The sequence below is a fragment of the Anthonomus grandis genome, chromosome 2 (assembly GCF_022605725.1).
Source record: "Anthonomus grandis grandis chromosome 2, icAntGran1.3, whole genome shotgun sequence".
Classification (NCBI taxonomy): domain Eukaryota; kingdom Metazoa; phylum Arthropoda; class Insecta; order Coleoptera; family Curculionidae; genus Anthonomus; species Anthonomus grandis.
This window is the reverse complement of record NC_065547.1, coordinates 11,255,855-11,269,794: the sequence shown is the minus strand read 5'-3', so window position 1 is coordinate 11,269,794 and position 13,940 is coordinate 11,255,855. Positions and strand designations below refer to the sequence as shown.

General features: G+C 35.2%; 2 protein-coding genes across 3 annotated transcripts in view; one reads left to right on the top strand and one right to left on the bottom strand.

The window, feature by feature from the left end:
• Positions 1-2,800, top strand: part of LOC126747248 (DNA polymerase interacting tetratricopeptide repeat-containing, protein of 47 kDa) — a 16,977-nt gene extending 14,177 nt beyond the window's left edge. For both annotated transcript variants that reach the window (XM_050455778.1, XM_050455769.1), the window contains 5 exons: positions 1,665-1,836; positions 1,893-2,206; positions 2,260-2,419; positions 2,469-2,630; positions 2,696-2,800. In XM_050455778.1, coding sequence (XP_050311735.1) covers positions 1,665-1,836; positions 1,893-2,206; positions 2,260-2,419; positions 2,469-2,630; positions 2,696-2,780 — 893 coding nt within the window. In that variant the 3' untranslated portion in view covers positions 2,781-2,800. The remainder of the gene's footprint in view (positions 1-1,664; positions 1,837-1,892; positions 2,207-2,259; positions 2,420-2,468; positions 2,631-2,695) is intronic.
• LOC126747303 (glutathione S-transferase-like) lies at positions 2,787-13,930 on the bottom strand. Its single transcript, XM_050455849.1, has 5 exons — positions 13,797-13,930; positions 13,597-13,739; positions 8,076-8,243; positions 3,071-3,201; positions 2,787-3,020 (listed from the first exon to the last, which is right to left on the bottom strand). Exons 2-5 carry the CDS (start codon positions 13,730-13,732, stop codon positions 2,838-2,840), a joined length of 618 nt encoding a protein of 205 aa, XP_050311806.1. The 5' UTR covers positions 13,733-13,739; positions 13,797-13,930; the 3' UTR covers positions 2,787-2,837.
• Positions 13,931-13,940: the final 10 nt, after the last annotated feature.

The following is a 13,940-nucleotide window of genomic DNA, read 5'->3' as shown; positions in this document are numbered from 1 at the left end:
CGCTTCCAGGTGATGTTTTTTTTTATGTTTTACACCTTTTAGTGGTTTTTTGTTAGGGGGTGGGTCTTGCTGCTTGGAGCAAGATGGCAAGCTGAAATCAATATCGTTTGACTCATTTTCTATAGTTATCTCTTCTTCGCTGTCGCTTATAGACTCTTCAATAAAATCTTCCTGAGGGTTGTAGGTTCTATCCTCCAAGCTTTCCGAGTCGCTCTCAACTTCATCGTCACTTTCCAGACCTGTAAAGTTTTCCCAATAATCATGCAAGGCTTGCTTTGATAGAATCTTTTTGGAACGTCGTTGATCACTCATCCTGTAACAAAAAAAAATTATATCAATATCTATACCCAAAATGCATACTGTTGCCGAAACGCAGCCAAGCGTGATGTCAGATTTAGTTCCCGAATGCATAATGTAGACAAAAAGATTTACAAGAAATATAAAAATTATTTTAAAACTACGCACTTATTGAAATAAAATACATAACTTACTCTTTATAAAACACAATTTTTGAACAGTGTAGCTCTTATTTTTCTCAAGTAAACGACACACTAAATTCTGTTTACTAAGCGTCCTGCTGAATACGTCAAACTGCTGATTGATGATTCCGCTACAAGTTAGAGCCTGTACACCTAGATCCCCGATTGTTTCATGCGATGGTATGTAAACCTTATATGTTCCTACCTAAACTCGTTCATTATTCGGAAAAATATGTATGTTGCCAAAAGTCAACGGGATGCATTTAAGGGTTAAGGATCTTAAGATTTTATCGGAGTAGTGTGCTGCAAACAGGCTTGTATTTAATGTGGGCAAAATCTTTATTATGGGATTTAAGTGTGACGTTCAGGGCCTTATGTTTAGTGAAAACTCCCCCTTGCAAAACAAAGAAAACTGTAAGTTTCTTGGTATTACCATTGATGGTCGCCTTCGCTTCGAAGGTCATATCCTAAATCCCTCACCAGGAACTCACTTATATACCTTAGCAAAAAAATTTACAAACAATGTTCCTCTATGTATCAGACAAATTTTAGAAGTTAAGAAATTCAAATCACTTTTATTATCCAGGGCATATTATAGCCTTGACGATTTTTTTAATGATACCTTTTGACCTGTGCTCTAACATCATTTTAGTGTTTTAGTTTTGTTTCCTATTAAATAGTTTAATTTACTTCCTCTAAATTCTGTTTTCTTGACAGCTTTACTTATTTTTTAATCAAATTTATCAAAAAAATGCTTTTTTTATCTTTCCACTCTATATTTAATATCAATCTGTTTTGTTATAATTAATTTTGGTAATGTGTGTACATTTTATAGTAAAATGTTTTAGATATTATATATTATGTTTGTTTGAAATTTAAAGTGAATTTGGAATTTTTAGTTTTTAGGATGCTTGTACACAAGATTTTGTTTTGTCTTACGTAATATAGCACATTTTCTTTCTTTCTATTCTTCAGACTATCCACTGCTATTTCTGGATCACGGAGATTTGTATATGCTTATATAACTTTGTCTTCAATTTCTTTGAAATTTCTTTTTATGTAAATTGAAACTGCTAGCCTTAGTGAGATCTTATGTACCAACACATTGTCTTTTAACATAAAACTTTCAAATATACAATATTCATAAAAAGTTGCCAATTAGTTTAATCATTATTTCTATTGTAGAACTGGCGATATCATATAAAGAAGATGGAAACTTTAATTTTAAACACAAAAACTACAGACTTGCCATAGTGGCCTATACCGAGGGCCTAAAGCAGAAATGTGGTAATCCCGAAATTGAGGCAAGTTTATTAAATAATAGGGCCGCTTCCCATTGGTTTTTACAAAATTATAGGTGAATTTCACATTAACACGATTTTAATTCACGTTGGTAGATTTGCATTTTTTTAGGTCTTGCCTAAAAGATTGCGAGTTAGCCCTAAAGCATAAGCCCGATTATGAAAAAGTGCTTAACAGGGCCGCGATGTGCAGCTACCACATGAAACAATATGAAAAAGCCGTAGAATTTTGTGACAGAATTTTGCAAAAAAATAAAACTAACGATGAGATTTTAGAGTTAAGGAAAAATTGTGTTAATGAGCAGAAATTAAAAGAGAGGAACCAAAGGAAAAAGGAAATTGAAGAAAAGAAACGATTGGAAGAGGAGACTTCTTTAGTAAATGAAATTATTAAGAGAGGATATGTTATAGAAGGAGGAGAGAGAGGTTAGTTGTAAAATATATAGCAATTAGTTGTTTAAACATAGTTTTTTCTTCAGGAAACATACATTTAAGCAAACTGGAACCTTGCTTTCCCGAATTAGCCCAAAACAGGGTGTTTTTATGTCAAATAACCGGCTGCTTGGTTTGGCCAGTGGTTTTTGTTTACCCCGAGTATAAGATCATGGATTATCTTCAGCAGTTCAGCGAAATAGACACGTATGTAACGAACCTTTTCATTTTAGCTATTATAATGTATTTTTTTCAGTGTTTATGACCAATTGAAAATAGTTTTTGACACATATCCCGAGTGGGATGAAAAACGGGAATATCGGCCCGACAATTTAAATGTTTACTATGAAGATGACAAACAAAAACTCGTAAAAGTAGATGTCGATAAATGTTTAGAGGATGTTTTAAAGGGTCCAGGGTAAGTAATATAATAATCATGATAATAATACGTTATTTAAATATTTTTTTTAATTATTATTGCAGCTATGTAATCAAAGGAGGCACTCCATCGTTAATAGTATTAGTCAAAAATAGTCCAATCGAATATATGTTACTGAACGACCAATAAAACCAGTTTTGCATTCTTTATTTTTTCGTTTTTATTGCATCAAACATTGATTTTTGTCTAGTTTCTCGGTGGTGGTACGAAGTCACTTTTTGGCCTTTTTTCTAGCCACTCTTTGATACTGGGTAAATTATTTATTTGTTTTATGAGACTCGTCAAGGCTGAAAAAGGTTTTGCAATGTCCGGATGCCTTTCAATAGTGTTAGGAAGTGATGCTGCAAAATATAAGTCGGCCCAAGTAACCTGTAAGAGACTATGAAATTAAATAGCATTATTTTTTAAATTAATTTTACCTTAGAGCCTACTAAAAGTCCTGCTGGATTACTAGCAATAGCTTCGTCAAATTTCTTTAAAAAGTTCGCCGCTTGCTGTTTGATTTCTTTAATTTTATCCGGGTCAGTTTCTTTCATGGTTCTCATTATTACTGAAGTGAATTAAAATGTTATTATATAGAGTGGTTCAGTTTTGTTTGTCATTCATTTTAATACGTGACAGAGAATTTAAAAAGAAATAGACTTTCATTATAAAATTTTTCTCAGAAATGTTTAATAACAAAGATACAGGGTGTTAAAGTTAAGAATAATTATATTATTTTAAGAAAAAAAAATGTATCTGAATTAATAATTAAGATAAAATATTCTTGAAAATATACATATCAGGATTGTTTGTGTTAAAAGTACGCCCCCTAAAGATAAAGGGTGGTTTATAAAAATAAATATAATAGAAAATAAAAAGTTTAAAATGAAGAAAGAAATTGTGATAACAGGAAATAGTTTATGTAAAATATTTATTTTGGAGATTAATGAAAGGGAGTTCTCTTTTCCTGAAGTTTTAAAAGAAAAATCTTATTTCTGGTTTACAAAACCAGTATTTTTATTATTTTTTTCAGGTATTTTAAATTTTGTGTTAAAAAATAGCCATTTTCTTTTAATATTACTAAGATTAGAGTTTATTGTTTTGTCATTGTACGTTTTTATATTCATAAATTTTTCTTTTTAGGATTTTGAGTATTTCTTAGCTAGATTTTTTTTTTATCTCTTAAGAGTTTGTGAGAGAGCTTTAGGGCTTTCTTTATTAGTTTTAATAGCTCGTGCTTTTCGCAATGATAAAATTTTACTTATTGATAATTTATGATAATAATTATAGGTTTAATTTTATTGAGATTTTGGGTTTGTGCTTTAATAATTTTAGCAAGAGAAAATGTGTATACGGAGAATTATTATTGAAAAATATTTTTATGTGTTTAATGTAAGAAAGACGTCTATTATGGGGTTTAAGTGCGATGTTCAGGGTCTGATGTTTGACGAAAAATCCCTCTTGTATAATAAAGAGTGCTGCAAGTTCCTAGGAATTACCATTGATGGTCGCCTTCGGTTTGAAGATCATATTTTACATTTAGCTGGGAAATTATATTCTGGATGTTTTGCAGTAAGAATGGCAAAACAAGAGCTGGGATGGCTGGTTGCACGTTCAGTGTACTTTTCACTTATTGAATCTCGTATTCGGTATGGCTTGCCTTTTTGGGGTTTAACCAATAAGGGGCTACTTAACATTGTCTTTGTTATTCAAAAAAAAAGCAGTTAGATACCTGTGTTCTGCTAAGTTAAGAGATTCTTGCAAACCCCTTTTTCCGGAAAGAATCCTAACTCTTTTTTCACTCTTTATCTTAGAAACAGCTGCTCTTATTCACAAAATTCCCAAAGTACCCTCTGACACTGGCCATTTGACTCGTCGTGTAAATGATGTTTCCCTACCTATTCCTACGTCTTCCATTACCAAAAACTCATTCATTTACATGAGTAAAAAAATTTACAATCATGTTCCTCTATGCGTTAGACATATATCGGATGTTAAGAAATTTAAAAGAGAATTAAAGACGCTTTTATTGGCTAAGGCATATTATAACCTGGATGACTTTTTTAATGATAGGTTTAGTAGTAATTGATTGTTTTATTTAGTTATCTTTAATTCAAGTATGTTCAAAAAGTTTTGTCTTCTTGTGTTTAATTTTGTTCATCGTTTTGTCAATTTTTGAAATTGTATTTTTGTTTTGTTTTTTTAGCTTGTAGGATGCTTGTACACAAGATTAGTCTTACGTAATATAGCACATTTTCTTTCTTCTTTCTTTGTAATAGTTTAATTAATGCTGAGTTTGTATCTTACTTTTTCTTCATTAAATTTGTAATTTTTTACGTATTTTTTGAAATAAGCTTAATTCCTACGTTATTTTTAATTATATTGGTTGGGGAAATCAGCCTGAACGTTTAATAGCAGGAGTTTATTTATTATTCTATACTTTATTAGTATCTTTACCAATGAGAGGGGCCTTACTTTGATTGTACAAAACTTGATACAAAACTGATTCTTTAGATTTTTATTTTCTTAATAATTCCGATAGCCTATTTTTATATTTGTGTATAAATATAGTATTTTTCGTGAAAATTCCTACACAGATATAATCATTCAAACCTCGCCTATAGGAAATAGTCTATGAGCGTAAAAAAGTATTTAGTGGTATTATGCCAGCAGTTCTGTCGATGAATCATCAGGCAGAATTGCATTGACGTTCGAAAATCGGCCCATTCCCGTACGCAGCACAATTTTTGCAATTATCCATAGGTTTGAGACCTTTGGGTGCTTGCAAAATTGCAGGAAATGCTACGCAAATGAGCAACCACCTGTTGTTAGACCGCTAGGCGAAGAAAGGGAGCTTCGAGAGGTTAATGTTTGTGCTGTTGCTGAAATGAACTTTCCTTGCAATAGTACAACCATTGCCAAAGAAACGGGTATTGAGCCTTAAGGGTTAGAAGAATTTTAAAAATAAATAAGTACAACCACTTCCGCGTCATTCTTCACCCAGTCAACACGTGGTCGTTCTATTCCTTTCCTATCCTTCGGATTTCTTTCCTAAACCCTTTCCCACCCCTTGCCGTTGGATATAACGTGCCTTTAAGAAGTAAATTTAGTGAAAGTATCAATCCCACTTCCGCGTCATCCTGCACCCAGTCAACACGTGGTCGTTCTTTAATTTCCTATTCTTTGGAACCCCTCCTAGACCCTTTCCTGCCCTTTCACTCCTGCCAGTGGTAGCTGAACCTATTCACGCCGGTAGCCAGGCCGGATGCATCGTAGGGGAGGCGTCACCGTGCATTTCAGAATTAAAAATTGTGAAAATATCGATTCGGGGAACAGGGTACATACCCGGCAGTTTTCCCGAATCTCCAAATCGTACTGGCAGATTGCCTCGTAGCAGAAGCCATTAAAACCACAAACCAACCAAATAAGTACAAGTGCTACAAGTTGCAAAAAACCCAAGAAATGTTCCCACAGGATCATGAGAGACGGATGGAACTTTGCCATGAAGTATTGGAAAAGGGCAAATCGGGACGAAATGTTTATTAGTAACATTTTGTTTTCAGATGGGTCCTCTTTCTCTATTTGTGGTTAACATAATCCGTCCATTACAGTGGGTTATTTGAGGAAAAATAAGCACATAAGCATACCAACACGTAAACAATACCCCCAAAAGGTTAATGTATGGGCTGGCATTTTAGGTGATTCAATTATAGCCCCTTTTTTTATCAATGGAAACTTTAATGCCAACAAATACCTTAATCTTTTGAGAGATGAAGTTCTTCCTGCTAATCGAGGGCTTAATATCAATTTAGAATAAGTTTGGTTTCAACAGGATGGTTTTCCCGCTCATAACGTTTACATTAGTGGTACATCAATTTCTCGAAACGTCCTTCCCTGATCGAACAATCAGTGGAAACGGTACTATTAAATGGCCCGCTAGAAGCCCCGATTTAGCCCTCAATGATTTTTTTCTTTGGGGATACCTAAAAGAACAAATTTATAGGCACGAAAATTAACGTGCTACTAATTTAGAAGAGCTTTGTGTTAAAATTGAGGCAAGCATTTAATAGTATCTCCATTGAAATGTTGTCGAACATGAGAAGGTCGTTTTATGATCGATTGACGTACTGCACTGCTAAACAGGGTGGCCTTTTTGAACCTGACATAAGATAATTTTAATTTTTATTTAATATTATCAAATTAACTTAATTTTTGGCTTTATTTTGAATTAATTTTTTTATTTCCAGTCCAATATTTAGTTAATTTATGTTTACAACATTATTGCAGTCGGTTTTTAGTTTATTTTTTGGACGTGTTAGGACAGGCAGCAGCAAAGAGTCAAACGAAACAATTTTTTTTTTAATTTGCCACAGAGCAGTGCATCCCTGCTTGAACGCGCTAAGAATACTGAAACACATAACACATAAGAATTCTTATGTGTTATGTGTACTGAAAGGTTTCGGGCTTCGGCGGGGTCCGCTGCTTCGAGTATGTTATCACAACGTTGCCAGACCTATCGCGATATATAATTCCTATAGGCGAAGTTAGAATGATCATATCTGTATATGGAATTCATTTATGACTACCCAAAGCTCATGTTGAAGCCCCCATTTCTGGGTCAATAATTTTAGCAGGAGTAATATTAAAATTAAGTGGGTATGGTCTTTTGCGTTTAATAAAAATTTTTATTGTGATTTCTTTGATTGGTGGCGCTATTATTGCTATAATTTGTGTGCGTCAATGAAATATAAAAATATTAATTGCTTATTCGTCAGTTTCTCATATAGGGCTAGTTTTGGCTGGACTTATAACTATAAATATATGAGGATTTTGGGGTGCCTTATTTTGGGATTTTAGGCCATGGTCTTTGTTCTTCTGGTTTATTTTCTTTAGCAAATTTCTTGTATGAGCGTTCTTATAGCCGAAGAATCTATTTAAATAAAAAGGTAATTAATAATAAGCCAAGCCTTTCTTTGTGATGATTTCTTTTATGTTGTTTAAATATGGTTAATAATAATAAATAAATTTAGATTTTTAAAACGGTGCCTTAAATCATAATTTTGCAAGAGTAACTTTTTTGCAAATTAAATGGAGAATCGTAACAGTTGACTTCTTATAAAGAATATTTTATCACCTCACAGATTTGAGACAAAAAAGGACCAAGTCCCTCCGTATGTTACGCCACTGGCAATTTTTTTAAAAATTGGCTTCATCAGTAATTGACAATTCACTATAATAACCTGCATGCGAAATTTAATTAAAATTGAGCTGGTAGTTTAAAAGTTATGATAAATAAACAAATAAGTAGTCTTAACTTTAACACCCTGTATCTTTTTTATGATGAAAGTCTATTTCTTTTTAAATTCTCTATCACATATTAAAATTAATAACGTTTAAAGTGGACCACCCGTAGAATGTGTGTTTTGGTAAAAGTGATTATACCTTGTTTGCAACTTTCCAAAGCATCTACGAACATATCAGCTTGTAATGCTTCCCAGTCATTTTCACCAAGCAAATTAAATTGCTTAGCTAAATATCTGCAGATCGCTCTTGATTCTCCGACGAGCTTACCGTCTACTTCTAAGACTGGAACTTGTCCAAAGGGTGTTGCTGAAAATTTTATATCGTAAGACAATTATTGACACATCCCTTAACTACGTTGTAAAATGTTCCAGGCGTCTTTAAAATGTTCGTTTAATAACTGTGAAATATTTTAAACACGCTTATAGAACAGTGGTCCTGAATTTCTTTAAGGTTATATTTTTAATAGTGAGTTTGTTGTTGCCATTAAGAAACCAAACAATATTTTTAGACTTGCAACCTACTACTATTTTTCTAGCAAATTTACTCCAGATTTTCTATTTGTCCATTCACTGTCAGAGAACGATCTTGTTTGTGTAATCAATTCTCTAAAGAATAAATAACTCGTCAATCTGTGAAGACAATATCTCAGCCAAAATATTAAATGTCTTTATTAATCATAAGCCTTTACTAAAACCAATACAATACTTTATTTATTTATTAGTGTAAAAAGTACAAACTATTAGGTACACAAGGGTACTAACTTGGTAATAAAAAGGCCAAATTATTGAACGTCAACACGGTTTTTAGGCGGGCCGTTCTACTGTTAGCATTTATTTATTTATTTATTCAAAGCCTTAAGATACAAAACATGCATAGGTTGCGTCACATATTATGAATTTAAACATAACAAAAACAAAGTCTTAACCCAGCTAACACAAAAGATAATATTATAAAATAGTAATAAAATTCACCTGTCATAAATTATAAGACATAATATGTTTAACAAAACAATTGGGCAAGACTGAGGGCACACATAATCAACTTGAACACAAAACATTGGGTGAGTCACAGTAGGGTCTCTCCTTAATTAAAAGTCTTAAAGTACTATGTGAATACAGAACATTCCGAAGTAAGACTGACTTAATTTCCTTTGTCTATGAATTGAAATTGCTGAGATTTTTGATGTTAGATGGGAGTGTTAATAAACTTTAATTGCCCTATACAATGGTGAGTTTTCGAACATAGCACTTAGATGTTGAAGAATACTAAGGAATGAAGCATATCTAGTCGGAACCCCCCTGTTGTAAAAGGCAGTATTTCTGAAAATTGCTCTTATTTATAAAGAAGTGTTCGTGCTTTTTAGCGAATAGAAGTAGCTTAAAATAATAAAATGAGTAAATTAACATGATATTGTACCTCAGAAATAATGGAGCAGCCTTATCCACTATGCGTAGCATGCGCTTCTGCAGCAAAAGTAGTCTGTCTCAGAGGATGAGCGTCATCCAATAATCCCGTAGGAAAGGCGACTCATGTGGATGGATATAGAGGAGAATTAAACTGAGATGCACTTCCTTTTTCAGCTTAGTTAACACAAAACACGATGAAGCTAATTTTTCACTTGAGTAACTGATGTGACAACACCAACTTAAGCCTGAATCGGGACCGTCCACACTCTATCGGGCCGGAGTGTGCTTCGCGTGACGTCACAGCAACGGCCGATATTTTTGCCGTTGCCCCATTTAGTTAACACAGCGAGCGGTATCAAGAGAATATTAAATTGTTAATATCTCAGGAACTATGGATATTAGAAAGTTAAAATAAAAAGTATTAGATGTAGGACATTTTACACTCTAAGATGAGTTAGTTTAATATTTACTTGAAAGGTTTTTTTTCACTATTATTCTAAAGCACGTAAATATATATCTCTTGTCTAGTATTTTATATGATTGTTTCAATTAAACCAAAATAACTGAGCACATTTTATTCAAAACAAAAATATATTTTCTATAAAATATTACAGTTTTTGCAGAGTTTGCACAGAAATATAACTTTAAGGAGTAAAATACCAAAAACAAATATAAATGCCCAATTGAGCCTAAATTATCTAAACTAAAAAAATAAAAGTTTAGCACCATCAGATTGGTAGATCAGTTCTTACACATGCGGAAATAAAAAATTTCAAGAAATTTATATATACCGATATAAATACCGAAAGAAAAAAAATAAAAAAAAAAGTAACAAAAAGTGTAACAAAATAAACATGTTTTTCTTTAAATGAAAGTAAAGTACCTACATAATCATACATACATATATTTACATATACATAGGTATATAGAAATATAATTTTATAAATAAAAAAGTCACTTAGAATTATTGGCTTTGCATGGTAAACTTTTCCAACTTTATTTTCTTCTTATTTAAAGAATTTTCCTCGACAACATTGTTTTTGGCTTTACTATAGTTATTAAGGAGGATATTGGAAAAGGTATTAATACACTTTTCGCTAAGGGAATATAAATCGTTAACGCACTTACAATTGTACTCGTCTACTTCAAGTTCTGCTAACTCCAGTTTTTTTAGGGCGAGTGTTTTGAAAATTATTTTATGGGAAAACGTAGTGAAAGTTAATAACGTTTTTTCATATCCCACCCCTGTCAAGCAGTTTAATATAATTAAAAATGGGAAAGATTGACATTTTGCCTTTCAATACTAGTTGGATATAGCACTTTTTTGCATAGACTGGGAGCTAATTTTACAGTTTTACCTTATTCACGATTCAATTTTTTCAAATCACTAAATTTTGCCGTTAATTTTTCTATAGAATTTGAAGTTGGCGAGAATTGTAAGTCTATTATTCTCAGGGGGCGTACCAAAGTTACGTCTCCTCGTGAATAGTAGGAGCTCTGCTTCTTTGGGGTTAATCCTGAGACCCTCTGAGAGGCACCATATGTCCACCATACGCAGGGCTCTCATCATAGGGCCCTGCATTGAGACGGCGTCTTTCCCTGGGCAAAGGATTACCAGATCATCAGCGTAGGCCTGTGTGTATAGGCCAGCATTGTTTAAAAGATTTATCAGGCTGTCGACCACAAGGTAGGGGACAATACTCCTCCCTGCGGGCAGCCCCTAGCCGCCAACGTTTCGACAATCTCGTTGTTGAGCTGGGCAGATACATGACGTTTCGAGAGCATGGCCTCTATCCAGCTAACCAAACAGGGTTCTGAGCCGCGGCTTTCGAGTGCTTGGCAGATTAATGCAAAAGGGGTGTTGTCGACGCCCCTTCAATGTCTAGAAACGCACCCAGGCAGGCCTTGCCACTAGCCAGAGCACCCTCCACCTTCCTAACGAGGTGGTGTAGGGCCAGGTCCGTGGATTTGCCCGCCTGATAGGCGTATTGGTGCACATGCAGTGGTGTGTTGACCAGGATGCTTTCCTTAAGATATCGATCAATCAGCCTCTCCATCGCCTCAGCATAAAGCTGGTAAGGCTGATAGGTCGGTACGATTTGGGATCTGTAAAATCGCTTTTTCCGGGTTTCGGAATGAAGACGACTTTCACTTGACGCCATAACTTTGGGACGTAGCCCTGAGCAAGGGACGACCTGAATAGTCTGACTATGTGTGGGGTTAGTACTTCTAACCCGTTTTGCAAAAGGCATGGATATAATCCATCCATGCCAGGAGATTTGAAGGGGGGGAATGTCTTGATTGCCCATTTCACCCTCTCGTAGGTAATTATTCTTCTAGCAGTCTCGAACTCTAAGCGAATCGGAGCCCGAGAACAGCTAGGAGGATCGCGAGATGAGTTGGAGTCTGGGAAGTGGGTGCGCAGCATGACCTCCAGTGACTCCCGCTCATTGGTAGTAAAGCCGCCATCTGGAAGTGACAGCGACCCCAATTTAGTTCCAGGTTCCTTGGACAGTACTTTGCACAGTCGTGCTGCGGATGGTGTGTTTTCAACATCATCGCAGAACCGCCTCCAGGACTGTCTTTTGGAGTCCCTGAGTGTCTTTTTGTATTGCCTTTGAGCTGCGTGGAACGCAACCCAGTCAGTGGCAAGCTTAGTGCGCTCAGCCCTGCGAAGGAGCCGACGCGTAGTGTCACGGTGCTTTTCCGTGTTCCTGTTCCACCAGGCATTCTTGGCATTGGCGGGTCTCCGTCTGAGGGGACAGCTGCCCTCGAATGCCCCGACTATCGCACGAGTCAGGTTGACAGTCCCGATCTCTGTGTCGGCCGGAAGTGTGTACCTTGCCGGCATGTCCGCAAGACCACCGACTAGTTCCTCTCGAAAGTGGTCTCAGTCAGTGCACCTTGGGTTTTTGTAGGCTGGGGTATCGCACCGAGCCTGCTTCTTTAATTCAAAAAGAATGTGCCTGTGGTCCGACATTGTGACCTCGAGGGACACTCTCCATGAGCTGAAAAGGTTCACAGTACTAGGTGAACAGATAGTAAGGTCAATAATTGATTGGCCCCTATTGCAGTAGAAAGTTGGGACACTGCCTCGGTTGAGTAGTTCAAGGCCATTTAAGCACATGAAATCAACCAGGGAGCGGCCCCTTGGGTTCTCATCTCCGCATCCCCAAAGGCCGTGATGTGAATTCGAATCGCAGCCCATGAGAAGCGGGAGACCCAAGTCTTCACAGTATTTGACCACCGCAGTGACGGCCGGGGGGGGGGGGGGGGGGAGGATTCAATTTCGATGGGAAAGTAGGCAGAGCCTAGACTACCAGATCCTTTCCCGTGTCCATTGACAGTTTGACGGCTACTAGGTCCCTTGTACAGAGACCTGAGAAGAGAAAGCACCGCACATTCCTAGTAAGGATGATTGCGCGGGGATTCTCACAAGGTACATGTTTATGTATTGTGCCGCCAGTTAAACCCAGGCCTTTAACAGAGCCCTGGTAAGTCCAGGGCTCCTGTAATAAGGCGACGTCGAGTATATGCCATTTAAAATTTTTTAAATAATAAAAAAATAGATATTACTCTTATTTCACTAATGCTAACAAAACTAAATCCCGCTTTAACTATATTTGCTTTGAAAGCTAAAGCCTGAAAAAATACTTTTTGCACTGTTTCAATAGTTTCTATATAGAAGTCGTAGAAGGGAGACCACACTGCTGAGGCCTATTTAAGTTTAAATCGAACCAATGACAATAAAATAAAGGACTAGAATTGCTCAAAAAAATCCAAGAATATGCATACCATACATGTAGAGTAGTGATTCCTAAATAAATTTGAGGAACGATCGAATGTAAGTCTTAAACATTTTTATTATCTAGTATACTGTCACATAATCAAATGCTTCTGACAGATCGCAGATAATTACTACGGAAAATCTTCATTGATTCATGGAATTAAGTAGCATAAAGACAGCATCTACAGTGATTTTTGGTTGCTGAAGCCAAAATGATGAGTATATTTTGCAGATAACAATAAAAAAATTATTTTTTAAGACCTAGAAGTCCCATACTGGAGAATATTTCATTGCAGGTGTATATTAATATACCTTCTTATAAGGTCTACTTCTTTTCAATTAATTTACCAATAAAATCAAACTAACAGAAACAACCACAAAAATACTCAATTTATGATGAAATTTCTCAATGTAAATCTCCACGATTATAATTATTAATAAAATACAGAAGGGGGAAAATACTTACAGGGTTTAATTTCAGCCCACTGATCAAGGTTTATCCTAAAATCCTCATAATCCTGTCCCGCATATGCGAAAATAAACCGTATAGGCTCAGCACGGCCGGGCATATTGAAGTAAGTTAATTTGTACTTTGGGGCCATGGTTCGCCTAAAAAGTATAGTTTTTCTAAACTTGATATAGCTTTTCGTATTTGCAACTACTTACACCTTTTATATCCTCAAATTATGTACATTTAATTTCTTATCATAAGTATATATAAAGCACTAAACGTTTTATACTTGATAAATGATTTGTTTGAGAGCATGATAAGGAATTTACAGGAATATTTTTTATGTAAATAAGATTAAA